Raw genomic sequence first — 14,739 nt, forward strand, 5'->3', positions numbered from 1 at the left:
ATATGATGGATTGATGTTAAATATTTGGATATTTCTTTGAATGATGAAATTACTATTATATTTTCTCTACCATATTGGAATTGACAAAGGAAAATACAAATTTTATGTTGGACGACTTTTATTTGGTTGACATAAAATAAAGGAGAATATGTCTTTTTATTCCTAGGTTTTATTTGGTCCTTTGATTTCAAAATGATACATTTAGTCTTTAAATTTGAGTTTGGTTTCAATTTGGTCCATTAGTTTTAAAATGTTACAATTTTACTCACAAGATTTGAGTTTTATTTCATGGTCCTTGGGTTTCAAGATTTTACATTTTTAACATCAATTTTTCACTAAATACTCATTTTCGATCATTAGCGTTAACGTCTCTTAATTAATTTTAAATAATTATAAAGTGAAATTTTAAATTTAGTTTTAAAAGTGATAAAAATAGTGAAACTTAATTAATTATAATTGTTTTAATTATTTTAAATTTATTAACATGTATTAACACTAAAGACCGAAAATGAGTATTTAATAAAAAAATTGAGATTAAAAGTGTAAATTCTGAAATTTAGGTACTAACTTGAAACAAAACTCAAATTGCAATGGTAAAATTGCAACATTTTGAAACCTAAGGCTTAAATTGAAAATCAAACCTAAAATGTAGGAACTGAGGCCCGTTTGTTAACCATTTGGTTTTTTTATTTTTGTTTTTAAAAATTAAGTCTATTTTATTCACAATTCTTACCATAATTTGCATCTTCTTAAATACAACGATTGAATTCTTAGGCCAATTTTAAAAACAAAACTTTTTGAAAGCTACTTTTTTTCCCTCAAAACTTGACTTATTTTTTAAACCATTAGTAAAAAGTTGATAACAAATTAAGAAATTTGGAGTTAAAAGTAGTATCCATAAACTTGATTTTCAAAAACAAAAACAAAAACAAAATAATTATCAAACGAGACATAAATGTATAACATTTTGAAACTAGATATTAAATAGAAACTAGATTACAAAAGATATTTTTCCCTAAAAATATATTAAAAGAAGAGGAAAGATTTTTTTTTTTAATTTTCTTTTTAGAAAAAGAAAGAAAAAGAAAGTTTTTATTCTTGAAAAAAAAAGTTTTAAAAATGAAATGGATTTGTGAAAATAAAAATTTGTTAGTGAAAGCATAGTGTGATTGATGAGGGGCGGACGATGGCCAAACTTTTTTGGAGACGAAAATTGCAGTGAGGTTCACGTTTGATTGTCTGCTGGAGATTGCAAATAATACCAATTATTTCAACTTGAGATCTAATTTCACCCTTCATTCAATCCCCTTCTTCTTTGGAGCTTCAGATTTTGTTTCCATTCAATTCACTCACTGAACGATTCCCAAATTTGAAACCCCATTTCTCCCTTTTGATCTTCCCTTTTTTCTGGGTCGTTTCGTTTCTCTTTCCTTCTTGGCTGCAGATTTTGTTGATTTTCTCTTGTGGGTATGCTCTCTTTCTCTCTCTTTTGATCGGTCAAGTGTTTTGTCTTTTGATTTTTCATCTTATGTTGATCAATGAATGATGGGTCTTTTCGGATTTTCGTTTTTGCTTTTGGTGGGTTCTTTTGGAATTTCTTTAGTTCTTCTGAAGTGATTGATGATTTGATTCTTTCTTCTTTGACACATCGTTTGAATGGGTTTGAGTACCCTTTTTGATTATGTCTTCTTTGATTGGAGCTTACTTACTCTTGTTGTTGATGTGATGCTGAAGCAGATATATTTTTAATGTTGATTTTGGACGCCTTTTGAGATTTATAATTCAAGTGGGACTTGCTTTTGGTTGCTTTACAAAGTTTGTAGATAACTTCTAATCTTAATTGAATCTTATCAACTGTGTGGGGCAGGGGTTGTAGATATAGGAGGCTTGGGAGTAAGCAATAACACTATCCTTTCAAACTATGGTGTTTTTCCATGAAACTGGTGCTTTGTGGTATAAGATTGTGGTTAGGAAGTATAGTCTCCTCGTGGATGCCCGTTTCGTTGGCAATGGCATCTTGAAATTTGTGGAAAACGATACCCCATTAATTGCACCATTTTCTTTAATTTGTTACTCTTTCGAGTTTCGTATGAGACATGACTCATATTCCTCTATGGGAGATTTAATGGATTAGAAATAGATCCTTTGTGAATGCTTTTCTAACCTCTATCATCTTTCCTTGCAAAGAACTCCCCTATTTCCGATTTCATCGTACATGGGATGCAGGCTCACGTGATATCCATTTTACTTATTTGATTCTAAGCTAAATGAGCTTCATTCTCTTGTTTTCCATTCAGGGAGTCTGTTCACATCTATCCTTCAAGGATAAGCTTATCTGGTCTCTTGAATCCTTGGATTTTTTCCTTGTCAAATCTTTATTTGGTTACTTTCATGCCAGCCTATCCATTATTCTTCGCCCTTGTTCACAAAATTAAGGAAAATTTCCATTCATAAGTAGGCAAAAGTTCCTTGCTTGGCATGTCTCTTTTGGGGGTGGATTAATATCTACAATGTTATCTAGAGATCTTTCCTTTTTGTGTTCGTTGTAAGTAAATGTGAGAGTTAGGATTTAACTAAGTTTGGGAAGTAGGGCATTTTTTAATAAGTTAAAGATTTTTGGAATCTTGCCCAGTTTAATTCTTCCCTTTGGGCTTTTGATCCTAAGTTTTCTTTCTTGGGATTTTTCTCTTTCTTTCATTAATAAGCTATTGGAGCCACTTCTTGTAATTATTATTAATTGTTTTTTTTAAAACTCCTACATTTTGTTTCATGTTAGTAATTTGCTTTTCAGAAAACAGTTCAACCATTCCATTCCGTCAAATGAACTTGTTGCTGTGCCCCTTTGTTTCTATATCGTCTAGCCTCCTCTCTGTATGATTTTGTGGTGGATCGATTATGAAATTGATATTTCAGATTTTCAAGTAGGGGAAAGGAGTCATGCTTAATTTCTAATATTAATTTATCCACTTCTTACCAAAATAATAATAATAATTTATCCACCTCTGAGTCATCAAGTCTTCCACTGTTGCATTAGAAAATAATCAACTCCAATCTGCAGGATCACCCCATGTTCCAATCAATTCTTATCATTCTCTACTTCTTTTTCAGGTGATGATATGATAATGGACTGTTTGATTACTTAGAATTTTTTCCCCTTTTTCAGTGGCAAGTATTGAAGATCTTCCTCTTCTTTCGTAGGAGAAACTTGCTCATCTGACAAAACCATGGTTCAGAAACTGCAACCTACCAAAGGTGGTGGAGGATCCATTAAGGTTGGAGCCACCGGAACTATTAGCTCTCTAATGATGAGGGAATTAGAGTCAATGAGATCCGGCCCGAAGAAGCCTGTAAATTCCAAAAACAAATCTTCATCTGCTGCTTCCGTTCCTAAAAGACTACAACAAAGTAAATCATTTGAAGAGGTAAGCAATAGAAGCTATAATAGTGTTAATAGCAGAAGCTTTGGGAACCCTCATAATGCTACTAAAATCGGTTCGAGGGATGTCCATCGTATGCCAATGCTTAGCTCTAATGATGTTTATACTGATGGAAATAGCTATAGAGAGAAACCAGAAAGGAAAGGACTTAGAGCAGTCGCTATTGTGGATGTAAAGTGTAATAACCCTGATAGAGCTTGGGCTAGCCGCCCTCTATCAAGTCGACTTAGGAAACTTGGTTTTTCAAAGCTATCAGAAACCTTTGCTTGACTCGCATCATGACCGACCTATAGGCTGCTTTCTATCCAAATCTTTGTCACTTTAGGAGCATGCTGCCCCCCATCCTCAAGTTTTCTTGTAGTCAGCTATAGGATTTCGAAGGATGTATAGAAAGAACGTTCTGTAAGGCTGTAATGGACCTTTGGGGGCTGTAACTGTGAGTCTCATTGACCCGAAATCGATGATTGGTTGCATTATAACAGATCAAACTCTGCCCTGGGCCCCCCTCCATCAGGAGGCTGGCTCTCATTCAAGTATCCTCTAGGCAATTTAGCTGGATTTATCTCCTGCCCGTGCCCCGGTGGGACGCTATACCGTGTTCTTGTTGTTGGCCATTTTGTTTCTTTAGTTTAAAGTGAAAGAAAGCTAGCTTGGCCTTATTATTTGACATGTTTAGATTGTAATTTGTTCTCTTCCCATATTTGACATGTTTGTATTGTATCCAAAACTTGTAATAGTAAAGATTGTCTTTATCACTTGGGTCCCTTTTAACATCTTTTGCAGTGTATTTTGATCCTTTCCATGTGCCTATAATTTGCGCCTTTTTTCCTTTTTCTTGGCTAGTGATGTAGTGGACCAACTTATCAAAGTTTCCACTGATAACATGCAATCCTGATTCACTATCTCTAAATAAGTGATAAATGATGGTGCTACCCTTCAGAGGGAAGATTCAGTTTTCTGATATGTTCCATCATTAATGAACTATTACTTACTCCTTTCTTTTTCCTCTCTGAGTCTCTCTCTTTCTGTTGATATCTTGAATGGTAAGGAAAAGTTGAAATGATGGAGTTTAGTTTGCCTACAGCACTTGATTTTATTCTTCAAGAGGATGTTGTGATCTACCTCATTTTAGATCATTTTTTTTTAACTGGCCTAATGATCATGTCTAGATCTTTTACCTTGTAGTTAGGGAAAGAGGTCCCACTTTTTACATTATTCGTACAGCTTAGTTCTACTAATCCCAGAAAATATTTTGTCCTTTCCATCGTTAACTCCAAGAGACAACTAAGATTTTAATTATTAAAAGTCATCTACTTGGAGGTCAATTATGAATTCAGTTTTTTTTAAGTATAATAGGGGTGAAAGGATTGGAATACAAGACTCTTAGTCATTAGTGCATATCATCTACAAATTGAATTATACTCACGTTGATCAGTCCATTCTCCTTTGATAAATAGGAAAAGGTATTTTAATATTTCCAAAAAAACGATTGTTTATCTAAGGATAGTAAAAGTAGTAATCACATGATAAAGACTTCAAATATATATATCGCTAAATTGTACCAAAGTTATAGTATTACTTTTGTCTTTTTATAAACGTCAAAACTACCATGAAGAAATATGTTAGAATATTAGATGGAAATTAACATTTAAAATATTGGCAATTATTTGAAATGAGAATTGGGATCTAAATTTTAATTCTAGATCATTGCTACACTATTCTAGGTCATTGTCACACTCTTTCTATGTTCTAATTTTCTATCCAAAATTCTAATGAATTTTTACTCCAACGGTAGTTTTGAAATTGAAACATTTATGGAAGGGAAGGATAAGGATAATATTACAATTTTTAAAAGAAGGGACAATTGACAAAAATAACCTTTTTCAAGTTTTGATTTTGATTTTGGGACTCTTTTTAAAAAATATGTTTTTTTTATCCCACGATTTTGAAAATGAATGAAAATTACCCTAATATCCTTCACATTTCAAAACTCACTCAAACCCTCCGAACCTTCACTTTTTTTTTCCATTTTCACTCTTCTCCATTTCAAAAGCTCAATCTCACTCCATTTCACTTTCTCATTCCACATTTCCTTGTCATTCTCCTTTTCATTAAAGATCATTGGAATTTTTCAACTAAGGTATGGTTTTTCATTTTTCATTTTGTTTCACTCAATATATTAGTTTATGTTAGATGTTCTTATGTGAATATTTGAAATCTATGTTAGATCTATGTTGAATGTTATTTTTTTTTCTTAAAAACATCATGTTCGGCATTTTCTGAATAAGTTTGAGCCTAAAATGCGTTTCTGGAAATGGGTCTTACCCGGCCAGACTTCATAACATTGTGACCGGGTATGTAACCGGGTGGGTAAGTTTGGGGTTGCTTGAGGATAGATTTGAGGAAGAGGGATTGTGCCTGGTGATAGACCAGCCTGGGCGTAAGTGATTTCGACCGGGTATGGGCGGGAAAGACCGGAAAGGACGAGGGGGAAGGGGGCAAAACCGGGTAGGAGTAGGTGGCGCTCGGTCTCGGCCCGGCCGGGTATTGGACTGGGTAGGGGGAGGGCACCGGGTAGAGAGGGGATGCGCAGAGAGGGTGCGGTATGGGACTAAACGATCGCTTAGTACCATTGTCTAGTACTAAACGATCGCTTAGCTATGATCGATGGGAACAGGAGGGCACCGGGTAGAGAGAGGGCGGGTATTGGGACTAAACGATTGCTTAGTACCATCGCCTAGTACTAAACGATCGCTTAGCTATAATCGATAGGAACTAAACGATATGTTGGATTTTCTTCGTGATAGAACTAAGCGATCGTTTAGATGTAGACCTAAGCGATCGTGGCATGGGAACTAAACGATACGTTGGATTTTCTAAATGATGGCACTACACGATCGTTTAGCTACGAAGCGCGCTAAGCGATGCGATGAATTGCTACACGATAGAACTGAGCGATCATTTAGATGTAGACCTAAGTGATCGTGGCGTGGGAACTAAACGATATGTTGGATTTTCTAAACGATGGCACTACACGATCGTTTAGCTACGAAGCGCGTTAACCGATGCGATGAAGTGCCACGTGATAGAACTGGGCGATCGTTTAGATGTAGATTTAAGCGATCGTGGCGTGGGAACTAAACGATACGTTGGATTTTCTAAACGATGGCACTACACGATCGCTCGGTCGGGTATTGGACTGGGTAGAGGGGGCGGGCCGTGGGGGGTGCTTCTGGAATTTGGCCCAGCTGGGTATTGGATCGGGTAGGGTATTCTGTTTTTTCGCCCGGCCATAGGCCGAGCCATTTTTTTATTTATTTATATTTTTTAAAAAAATATGCATTGATGATGATGATGTGTTGTCTTCTAATTTATTTATTTCATGAAAAATGTAGGTCATAATGGAACTAGATATGAAGGTACATCCTAATGACCATTTTCCTGCGACCCTTTCATGCGGTTCCCACATAGGAAAGGCTATCCCTAAAATTAAGAAAACACAATTAGCCATATTTAGACAAACATGTTTTGGTCCTCTCCTTGAAATAAACATCATATTCAATGGACCACTAATTCATTATATTTTCCTTGAAACAAACATCATATTCAATGGACCACTAATTCATTATATTTTTCTTCGAAGGTAGAGGAACCTAGGAGAGATGTGATTTGCTTTGATCTTATGGGGAATAAAGTATCCTTCAGCCAAGCAGAGTTTAACCTTATCATAGGACTAAAACATCAAACTAGAAATGTGAGGGGAGAAAATTCTTTTGTTAGACTTAGAGCCAAGTATGTGAACGATAATGAAGGCATGAAGGCATACGAGTTGGACTCTATTTTTCCAAGTCTTGAGTTTGAAAATGATTTTGATGCAGTGAAAATTGCATTGTTTTATTTTATTGAGTTTGCTATGATGGGTAGAGAGAGTAAAAAGCAAATGGATTTTGAAAATTTAGCGATCATAGACGATTAGAATAGATTTTGTAATGAGGATTGGAGCAAGAAAATTTTTGCCAATACAATTAAACGATTCAAACAAGGATTGAAAGATAAAACACGGGCTTAGGCAATGCATATGGAAAACAACAGACGTACAATCTTTACGGATTTCCCCATGCTTTTCGGGTAACTTAATTTGTTTGAATTACACTTACATTTGTTTGAATATTCATAAAAGTACACCACTGATATACACTTACATATTATATAGGTATGGGCATATGAAACGGTTTCATCATTATCCGGACGCATTGCAAACAGATTGAATGACTATCTGATTCCATCTTCCACAGTACAGCCTAGATGTTGAAGGGATTTCTTTAGTTCGTCGGACATATGAATTATTTGGATGAAATCCTTGATTTGTTGAACACTTTGGAAGCGTGGATACGTAAAGAAGTACTACTGAGACCTCTTCCCGTATAAGGAATGTGTGTAGATCTTCATCATTCTGAATTACAAATGCAGGGGCTTTGGATCTCAATTGAAATATACATCTTATAACAAGATTATACTCACCCGACATTATACCACTTATCCTATAAACTTCGGTCAAGAATTCATTATAGTCGTACCCAACTCAATATCAAATCCCCGCAACTCTCCTCCATCGTAATCCTTTTCCCTTTCATTTCAAATGCCACCGAAACAAATCCAAACACGAGGCATTCTCCTACATTTTATATAGAAAATGTATTAATATAATGCAATAAAAAAAATCAAAATTAAAAATTAAAATAAAATAAAACATGATTCTATTTTTTGGCCCGGTGGTCCACCCGACCGGGTCCACCACCGGGCTGAAAAACAGAAACATGGACTTTGTGTGCGCCCGATCGAGTAACTCGGTGAAGCACGACCGGGAATCTAACTTTTGCTTCTTACCTGGTGAAGCCCGGCCGAGTATCAAAAAATAATATGTTTTTTAAATGTTTTTTTTTATAAATTGATAAATAAATATCAAATACAAGGCATTATTAACAAAAAAAAAAAAAATTAACAAAGCAACCATAACTCAAACTCCAAAAATCAACCTCCAAAAATTTATAAATAAATATCAAATGAAGGGCATTGTCAGTTTTCCTAATAATTAGTGAACTATTGAGAATACATATAAAAATGAAATACATACCTTCTTATGACGAAGTGTACAAAATTACAGTTTCGTGAGATTTAAGTTTTGGACTTTTGATGAAGAGAACTTCTTAATGGAGAATTTGATGAAGAGAAAACAATTTGATGAAGAGAAACAATTTGATGAAGAGATACAAGTCTAGAAATGGTTTTGGATAAATTAATTTTAGGTGGAATATGAATTAATTTGGTAGGTTGGTGGTTGAAATTGAAATTGGGCATTTAATAAGGGGCTGAACCGGATTGCACCTTGAGAAAACCGGTCGCTTAGCTCTATCGTTTAGTTCCCACGCCACAATCGCTTAGCTCTACATCTAAACGATCACATCGCTTGGCACGCGTCGTAGCTAAACGATCGTGTAGTGCTATCGTTTAGAAAATCCAACGTATCGTTTAGTTCCCACGCCACGATCGCTTAGCTCTACATCTAAACGATCGCATAGCTTAGCGCGCGTCGTAGCTAAACGATCGTGTAGTGCCATCATTTAGAAAATCCAACGTATCGTTTAGTTCCCATGCCACGATCGCTTAGCTCTACATCTAAACGATCGCTCAGCGCTATCGCGTAGCACTTCATCGCATCGCTTAGTGCGCGTCGTACTAAACGATCGTGTAGTGCTATCGTTCAGAAAATCCAACGTATCGTTTAGTTCCCACCGATCATAGCTAAGTGATCGTTTAGTACTAGATGATGGTACTAAGCGATCGTTTAGTCCCAATACCCGCCCCTCTCTATCCGGTGCCCTCCCGTTCCCATCGATCATAGCTAAGTGATCGTTTTGTACTAGGCGATGGTACTAAGCGATCGTTTAGTCTCAATACCTGCCCCCTCTCTGCGCACCCCCTCTCTACCCAGTGCCCTCCCGTTCCCATCGATCATAGCTAAGCAATCGTTAGTACTAGGCGATGGTACTAAGTGATCGTTTAGTCCCAATACCCGCCCCCTCTCTGCACGCCCCCTCTCTACCCGGTGCCCTCCCCATACCCAGTCCCAATAATCGCTCAACTTCGGTGAATATTCGTCTAACTTTTCTTTACATTGCTATACGATCGTCTAACTATTTTTTCATGTTTTTTTATATAAAATATCATTCTGGAAATAATTTGGTGTAGATAACTTTTTGTGGGGTTGTAAACAAATTAAATTTGGTGGAGTAATTTTTAGTGTTGGAATGTGAAAAATAATTTGTTGTCAATTATTTTTGGATAAAATAATTTTTTGTGAATAAATTTTTTAGGTGGAGAATTTTTTTGAATTAATTTGGTTGGTTGTTGAAATTGAAAATGAGAATTTAGTAAGGGGCATAAGAGTAATTGTACAGCCAATATTTTCCATGCTTACATCATTTTCATCATCAAGGGGTCAAAAAAACTTGTTTTTCAAAAATAGGTCAAAAATACAAAATCATACTCCAAATAGGTCATTTTTATCAATTTTCCCTAGAAGTGTTTTTTTAAAACAAAAAAACAAAGTCCAAGAGTATTTTTTATAATTTATTTTTATAAACGGCTTTATTCCCTTCCTGAATTCATAGAATTATTATTTTATATTATTTATTTTATTCGACACATAGAGGTGAATAGATTTGAATTTCTAACATTTTGATAAATATTTTAACTAGTTGAACTATGAGATGGTGATTCCAATCTCATATTGTTCTCATAGTTTTTCCTAACCTAATTCATGTGTCTAAATATATTGAGGCCCGGTTTGATAACCATTTCATTTTTTGTTTTTGATTTTCTTAAATTAAGTCTATGTTCTCTTTTTTTTTTTTTTACCATGGTTTGCCTCTTTCTTAAATATAAGAATTGAATACTTATCCAAAATCTAAAAACAAAAACTACTTTTTTTAGTTTTCAAATTTTAACCTGACTTTTAAAAACATGAGTAGAAAATAAATAACAAAACAAGAAACTTAGATGTGGAAGGAGTATTTATAAGCTTAATAAGAATTAAAAACCAAAAACCAAATGGTTATCAAACAAATTCTGACTTTTCTACCTTCTCTTTTTTTACTTTTTTTTTTTTCCCGAAGAAACTAAAAAAAAGGATCCTAGAGAAGCAAGTCTTTCTAAATCTAAAAACATAAAGAAGGAAATGCTAGCAAAAGGCTTCCCACCATATTTGATACTCATTTAAATTAAGCACTAATGAGTGTTTAAACCAGAATGCTCAACACAGATAGCACCACATAAGTACTATTTGAAATAGAGCTCTAGTAGCTTTTTGAAAGTATCAAATACACTTGTGAAGGGGTTGAGTTCAATAGGAGCCTTTAGCCCTAAATCTGGAAATTGATTTGTCAAAGCCTGTTGCATTCCAGACATTGACATCATTGCAGCTAGCTGACTATTTGACATTACTTCACAATCTTGAGGAGTGTCCTTGATTTTGCTTGGATCATACCCAAAATTCGCCAAGTACGATTTGTACTTCTCTATGAAGTCGCGTCCCGGGTTTGGCGTTCTTGAATAGATCTGTTGGATTTATGTTCAAAAGAATTAATCAGAAGAATTCCAGACGGGCAGACAATGGTGCCCAAGTTATTACTAGTTGCTGCTCTGTAGTTGCATAAATAAGAACGAAAACAGATCATGTTTCAAAACTAAACTGAAGAATAGAACTAAGTTCATCAAAGCTACCATTTCAGTAAAAAAATGGGTTTACTTTATCCATTTGGTGTTCAGAACTTGATGATTCCAAGCTGAATGGGGTTCTAACATTGAGATGAACTAAAAAAAACTCTTAAAATGTTGAACATGCCATTTTGACCCAGAATGAGGACTAATAATGCAATTTATTCAGGGATAACGTAGATTATGCCATGTTGTTTACCTTTTGTAATTTCTACAAATGTATGCCAAAAATGGTCTCCGACATTTTATAGTTTCCAAATCATAGTCTCCAGTTTGTTAGTTTTAATGGAAACGGTATGCGTGGCAGACAGAATAAGCCACATGTATAATTTCCATTGAAGGTAACAGTAGAATCTAAAAGAATTATATGACTTAATAAACCTAGCGTACTTAGGGAAAGAAAATAAAACTTCCAAATTGTAGGAGTGTTTAAACCGTTTTTAATGAGGAAATGGTTTGCAACTAGACTAACTATTATAATTAGTTCATATATATATATATACGTATAGGTATAGCTGGTAGAAGTAAGGTTTTAAAACTGCAATTGATAGCATTCTAGGACCAAAATATTATATAAACCAAACTAAAATATGCACAGAATCTTTGAATTTACCTGAACAAAGCTAAGGTCTTTAGCTCCAGAAACTATAGCAAAGTTGTCATAATCAGTTGCAATGACATCATAAGGCTCCTTAGGTATAAATGGCAATGTAGGAAAACGCAGGTAACATTTCTCCTTGATCATCTCCTGCTTCTCCAGCTCGGTTGCATTTTTCAGTAAATCTTCCTCTGGAAGACACTGAACTCTTCCTCTTATCCCAGTTATATATCCGTCAGGGCTTCCATGAACACAAAAGGTATCTACTTGTATTGCTGGTGTCGCCATATCAAATGTGTATACACCCTACATATTGATAGTGTAATATCTTATTCATCAGTATGATTACTACGTTGACTTCACTGAATCATATGGCTGTTGGACTGCGCATGACTAATAATTAGCATCATTAAAGTAAATGATTAAGTTTGATATGCCAGTTTTTCACTCTACTATAGAGGCATGTAAGACCGGTGGGTTGTTTGAAATATATGATTAAAGGAGTAATTGTTCAGATTTCAAGAGACGAAAAAGAAACTATAAGCTACACCCCAGTCAGGTTCACCTGGGTGCAGTGGCAGTCTTCCTGACCTTGTCCAGCAAATCCACGTTTAAGCGAAGCAACTTCGAACCATCTTCCTGAGTATCGAACGGGATCAAAATTTTTGGCTGTCATCCCTCTCATCATCATCAACCTTCCCCCTCCATCAGAATCATTGTCAAAAGGAAGGCTTGCAGCATTCTCTGCACTTGCAAGCTGACACAAGTTTTCACGGCGAGGTATATCTACAGAGATAGCCTGATCAAGAAATTAGTGTAAGAAACAGGAAGCTGTAAGGGTTCTAGTTAGCGATGTTGGTATGGTATTAATAAGGGACCTGGGTATTTAGTTAGGGAGTTTATTATTACTGTATTTGGTTATAAAGAGAGGGTGGGAGATTGAGAGAAGGCAGGCAATTGTTGAGTGATTTAGGGTTTGGGTTAGCATACTCAAGAGGAGAGGTTCCAAGTGCTTTATACTTGGTTTATCTTGTAGTTATCCTTTATATTTCAATATATTTCAGATCTTGATTCCTGTTAAGTAGTATCCTAACAGAAGCTTTGCTTCAATTCATAACAGAACCTTGTATACATCCTCCTATGACACGAATTCATGAATTCCATAAGCCATTGGATCCTGGGAAGAAATCTATATATTCATTCAGTGTAACATGATAAATAGAGAGCTAATTGCATAACACCAAACATATCATATCCGTCTCCAAGCATTTGAACCTATTATTGCAAATAAAGGATGGGATCCAAGCTTTTCAGTAGAATTTGAACTGCTGGCATTCTGATGCCAATATGTAAGTTAAAATGCACACCAAACAGATCAACATTCCATTGGACACTACTCGAAGTTGATGACTTAGCTATCTTTAGAAATATTTTTACATTAACGTCTTGCAGTAGTCAACAGAACCACTGACCTGGTTTGTTTGAGTGAGAAATATCAATGAAGCAGCAAATCCAGAGAGTACATGTTGAGACACAAGCTTTCTTAGAGCAGGTTGCTCAAAACCATTCTTCAACATTACTTTGCCATGCATTCCCCTGATTAGAAAAAAGAACAAAAATCATTTTAAATAAATAATCAGAAAAAGGTCAGTGGCTGATAAAATGGACCATCAGTTTGTTTGAACCAACAGTTCTGAGAGAATAGAAATAAACATAAACAAAGAAGCATTAAACATTAAGGACTAAGGTCTTGTCATCTCATCACTATAACAAGTAGTTGTTCATTATATCAATTACTACTTCCAAGTTCCAACATCATGTGTCCAATTCAACCACTGATATCAATTGCACATCAAACTCAAGTACTCAACCACTTTCAATCCATGAATTCGGTCACCCAACTGAATGCAACCTCAGTTCCAAATGCTAATTCATTTCACCATTTTCAAAACCTAAGAATAGATTATTGAATCAAACCCATCGCTCCCATTTTGAATAAACAGTCCAACAACCCACAACCTAGTTCCGAATTTTCCTAATGCCAACGCAAATACCCGAAAACTACAGCAAGAATCGAGAGTTTAAATACAAATTGGAACGAACCCAGAAAAATAGAAGTAGAATTAAACAACACAATAAAGTGTAAAGATTATTGGAGAAAGAATGATGATATGGAAAATTATGATACCTGGAGGAAGTAGGAGGAGAAGAACAGCATTGGAGAAGAAATGGGGCTGATGAATGGAGAAGAATCTGCACCATTTTCCAATTGGAACACACTTTTTTTCTTAGAGTTTCAAACGTCCTTTGAGATGAATTTGCAGAATATCGCCATTTTTGTTGCTTGGTTCTATTTCAAGCCTTCTTCAACCATATACTATACTACTCATTAGTCAATTATCGATCAAAACTTGAGAAATATCTTAACAAGTGACACGGCGACGTAATGGAGCTGCATCTTGTACTATCATTTTCAACTTTTTAAATGAAAAATGATGTTTACCCGACGTCTTTGGATTGATTAGTTCTAAAAAGTGGGTTATTTTACCCGGCTTACGTTTATCCCAGTGAAAAAGTAATACATCAATGATAATATGAAAAGTGATTTTATTTGATTCTCATTGATGTTGTCTATGAGTGAAGTCGGCTCAATTCAATTGACTCTAAAAATTACATATTATAGTTATCATTTATTGTTATTGTTCTATAGGAAAAATTATTAATTTTGACACATTTATGTTATCGTTATCGTTATCCTCATAGGTAATGGTAATAGCAATTGTAATAGTAAATGTGACAAAATTTATAATTATAAGAAAACGCGATCAAAAGCAATCCAATTACATTTGCGATCAAGACTCATTACAATTGATTCATCAATGGATTACACTAATTTTCATTACGATTTGATAAACATAAGCTAATAAC

General features: G+C 35.0%; 2 protein-coding genes across 6 annotated transcripts; one reads left to right on the forward strand and one right to left on the reverse strand.

The window, feature by feature from the left end:
• Positions 1 to 1,123: 1,123 nt before the first annotated feature.
• On the forward strand, positions 1,124 to 4,192 carry LOC120086960 (hexon). Of its 5 annotated transcripts, XM_039043788.2 has the most exons (3): positions 1,124 to 1,467; positions 3,059 to 3,108; positions 3,199 to 4,192. In XM_039043788.2, exon 3 carries the CDS (start codon positions 3,225 to 3,227, stop codon positions 3,705 to 3,707), a length of 483 nt encoding a protein of 160 aa, XP_038899716.2. In that variant the 5' UTR covers positions 1,124 to 1,467; positions 3,059 to 3,108; positions 3,199 to 3,224; the 3' UTR covers positions 3,708 to 4,192. The 5 variants fall into 5 exon arrangements, with proteins under 5 accessions (XP_038899716.2, XP_038899715.2, XP_038899713.2 ...); XM_039043787.2 differs by having other exon boundaries at positions 3,059 to 4,192; XM_039043785.2 differs by lacking the exon at positions 3,059 to 3,108 and having other exon boundaries at positions 3,164 to 4,192.
• A 6,483-nt stretch (positions 4,193 to 10,675) lies between these two features.
• Positions 10,676 to 14,316, reverse strand: LOC150033956 (chloroplastic lipocalin-like). The gene is made up of 5 exons (XM_090318357.1): positions 14,000 to 14,316; positions 13,284 to 13,407; positions 12,377 to 12,610; positions 11,827 to 12,117; positions 10,676 to 11,054 (listed from the first exon to the last, which is right to left on the reverse strand). The coding sequence occupies exons 1-5, from the start codon at positions 14,071 to 14,073 to the stop codon at positions 10,776 to 10,778; spliced, it is 1,002 nt and encodes a 333-aa protein (XP_090174483.1). The 5' UTR covers positions 14,074 to 14,316; the 3' UTR covers positions 10,676 to 10,775.
• Positions 14,317 to 14,739: the final 423 nt, after the last annotated feature.

The sequence above is a fragment of the Benincasa hispida genome, chromosome 9 (genome assembly GCF_027475165.1).
Source record: "Benincasa hispida cultivar pf3 chromosome 9, pf3_genome.v1.1, whole genome shotgun sequence".
Classification (NCBI taxonomy): Eukaryota; Viridiplantae; Streptophyta; class Magnoliopsida; order Cucurbitales; family Cucurbitaceae; genus Benincasa; species Benincasa hispida.